Below are 3,251 nucleotides of genomic sequence, written 5' to 3' on the forward strand. Positions count from 1 at the left end.
AAAGAGGAAAGAAAAGGAAAAGGAAAAAACTAAGCAAAAGAAAACCCAGCGCACAGAATGACTCCCATGAAGAGAATCACTTTGGAAAACGGCCGGCTGTGGTAAGGATGGCGTACCTGAGGATCCTTGACTAACAAATGCACGACTCTGGTGTGGGAGTTGGACAGCAGAGGGGGGCACAGGATGGGTAAAGGGTCTGCAGTGAAGCTTGAACTCCTGAGTTGGATCTTAGGACCCAAGGAGTTTGATCTCCTTCTACTTGGTTGAAGGAGAGAGCTGACTCTTGAAAGTTGTCCTCCACAAGCATGCCATGAAACAACCCCGCACACCCAAATAAATGAATGAACGTACATTTTGAAAGATTTATGGGGGGGCGGTCTGTATGTGGTACAGGAGGCAAAGAGTATGCAGAAACTCCCTATTTGCCCCTCAATTTTGCTGTGAATCTAAAACTGCCCTAAAAAGTAAAATCCATAACAAAGAAGTCCAGCCCTGGCTGCTGTAGCAACAGAGGATGAAGGGGTGGAGGGGTGGGGGATGGAGGGGGGGGGGATGGAGGGGGGGGGGATGGAGGGGTGGGAGATGGAGGGGGATGGAGGGTGGGGGGTGGAGGGGTGGGGGATGGAGGGGTGGGGGATGGGGGTGGGGGATGGAGGGGTGGGGGATGGGGGTGGGGGATGGAGGGGTGGGGGATGGGGGTGGGGGATGGAGGGGTGGGGAATGGAGGGGTGGGGGTGGAGGGGTGGGGGATGGAGGGGTGGGGGTGGAGGGGTGGGGGTATGGAGGGGTGGGGGATGGAGGTGGGGGATGGAGGGGTGGGGGATGGAGGTGGGGGATGGAGGGGTGGGGGATGGAGGGGGATGGAGGGGTGGGGGATGGAGGGGTGGGGGATGGAGGTGGGGGATGGAGGGGTGAGGGATGGGGGTGGGGGATGGAGGGGTGGAGGATGGAGGGGTGGGGGATGGGGTGGGGGATGGAGGGTGGGGGATGGAGGGGGGATGGAGGGGGTGGGGGATGGAGGGGTGAGGGATGGGGGTGGGGGATGGAGGGGTGGGGGGTGGAGGGGTGGGGGATGGGGGTGGGGGATGGAGGGGTGGGGGATGGAGGGGTGGGGGATGGGGGTGGGGGATGGAGGGGTGGGGGATGGAGGGGTGGGGGTGGAGGGGTGGGGGATGGAGGGGGTGGGGGATGGAGGGGTGGGGTATGGAGGGGGTATGGAGGGGTGGGGTATGGAGGGGTGGGGGGTGGAGGGGTGGGGGATGAGGGTGGGGGGTGGAGGGGTGGGGGATGAGGGTGGGGGGATGGAGGGGGATGGAGGGGTGGGGGATGGAGGGGTGGGCGGTGGAGGGTGGGGTATGGAGGGGGTATGGAGGGGTGGGGGTTGGAGGGGTGGGGGATGGAGGGGGGATGGAGGGGTGGGGGATGGAGGGGGGGGGGATGGAGGGGGGATGGAGGGGGGGGGGATGGAGGGTGGGGGGTGGAGGGGTGGGGGATGAGGGTGGGGGGTGGAGGGGTGGGGGATGAGGGTGGGGGATGGAGGGGGATGGAGGGGTGGGGATGGAGGGGTGGGGGATGGAGGGGAATGGAGGGGTGGGGGATGGAGGGGTGGGGGGTGGAGGGGTGGGGGATGAGGGTGGGGGGATGGAGGGGGATGGAGGGGTGGGGGATGGAGGGGAATGGAGGGGTGGGGGATGGAGGGGTGGGAGATGGAGGGGGGTGGAGGGGTGGGGGGGGGTGGGGTGGGAGATGGAGGGGTGGGGGGTGAGGGTGGGGGGATGGAGGGGGGATGGAAGCGTGGGGCATGGGGGTGGGTGAGATGGATCCCAAGGCCCTGCTGTGCTGGGCACGTGGCCTTAGTGGCAAGTAGATCCGGGAGGCCCTGAGATCAGCCACATCATGGGACACAGGATGGTGACTTTTTACCAAGGGGCTCACAGGTATCTCCACTTTAACAGTCTCCTTCCTAGCGCTGTTGTTAACACCCTCTGCCACCACAATGGCTTCCCACTAACGCTGCAGGTTCTCTTCTACTCCTGGCTGACGCTGACGGTGCTTTTCTTCCCCTCGATGGGAGTTCCGACGTGGGCTGTTTCCCTGCACCTAGTCTGTGAACTGTTCTAATCCTGCTCACGCAGTGGCTCCGTGGTGGGGGCAGGACAAACAGGTCTGGACACATACGGCGGTCCCTTTAGCCGTAAGCATGAAGACAGCAACACACAGAAAGCTGTGAGATCCCGTAGCAAGATTTGGACGGGATGGGAAAGGGGCCTGGCAAGCTAAACCTCTACCTCAGTCACCTCCTCTTCCACTTTGGGGCTCTGTCACCTGGAGCCCTGCCACTCACTGAGCTAGGTTTGGGTCGGGGAAGCCTGGGAAACGTTGGCAAACACTGCACCTGTGCCCTTGGGGACCCCCCCCCCCCCCCCTCCGCAGGCCTGGCAGTCGACTCACCAGCCCCGCCTGCTGGACCATCAGGGCAGTTCATGGTGGTGCTGAGGAGAGAGCTCGCCACGGGATCAGATGTGCAAAGCCTGGCTCCGGCCCCTCACCTAACATGGGGAACCGTATCCCACCCTGGCAGAAGCGGTGGGCCTCACAGCCGCCCACCCCAGCACATACCTGCGAGGAATAATGTCCATAGGGCACAGGCTTGCTTCGTTCACCAGAGAAAATGTCATAGGGGCCACGAGTGCCAGTGGACTGTGCCACATAGTTCTCGATGCCACTTTTGATGGTGTAGGTCCCAGGTCCCAGGCCACTGCCCTGGAGACAAAGGTGGTGAAGATGCCTATAGACAAGTGGCCAAGATGGGACTTGAGCCTCCCCGCCCTTGAGGTCACCCTCAGGACCATGCAGGATGAGCCTGGTGGGGAGTACCTGGTGAGATAAGGGGGGCGGCTTGTTGGACATCCGACACATAAGGCCCTCGGAATGTGAGCGGTTCCAAGCATTCTCCTCCAGCCGTGTGTATGGGTTACCCTTCTCCCCGTAATTTCCGGGGCCTGGATAATAGTTCTGCGGGGCAGAAGACAGAAACACAAAGGCTACCAGGCCCACATTTTGTGCTGGTTCATCTGAGGAAGAAATGCCTGGGGTTTCAAATCTCAAGAGAAACAAGGTTTTCAGATTGTGCATGTGTTACCCACCCCACAACCCAGCATCACCTGCGAGCCTCCTCCATCACTGACACCTTTAACTCAAGTCCAGCTACCTTGCCTAAGAAATACAACGCCCTCTACCTGGCGCATCAG

At 61.7% G+C, this 3,251-nt stretch overlaps 1 protein-coding gene across 1 annotated transcript in view; it reads right to left on the minus strand.

Annotated features, from left to right (window-relative positions):
* Lexm (lymphocyte expansion molecule) overlaps positions 1-3,251 on the minus strand; it is a 25,730-nt gene that overhangs the window by 17,972 nt on the left and 4,507 nt on the right. The window contains exons 6-7 of the mRNA XM_036178585.1: positions 2,878-3,015; positions 2,620-2,763 (exon numbers count right to left, since the gene is read on the minus strand). Of these exons, the coding sequence (XP_036034478.1) occupies positions 2,620-2,763; positions 2,878-3,015 (282 nt within the window). The remainder of the gene's footprint in view (positions 1-2,619; positions 2,764-2,877; positions 3,016-3,251) is intronic.

This window comes from Onychomys torridus, chromosome 2 (assembly GCF_903995425.1).
Source record: "Onychomys torridus chromosome 2, mOncTor1.1, whole genome shotgun sequence".
NCBI classification, from domain to species: domain Eukaryota; kingdom Metazoa; phylum Chordata; class Mammalia; order Rodentia; family Cricetidae; genus Onychomys; species Onychomys torridus.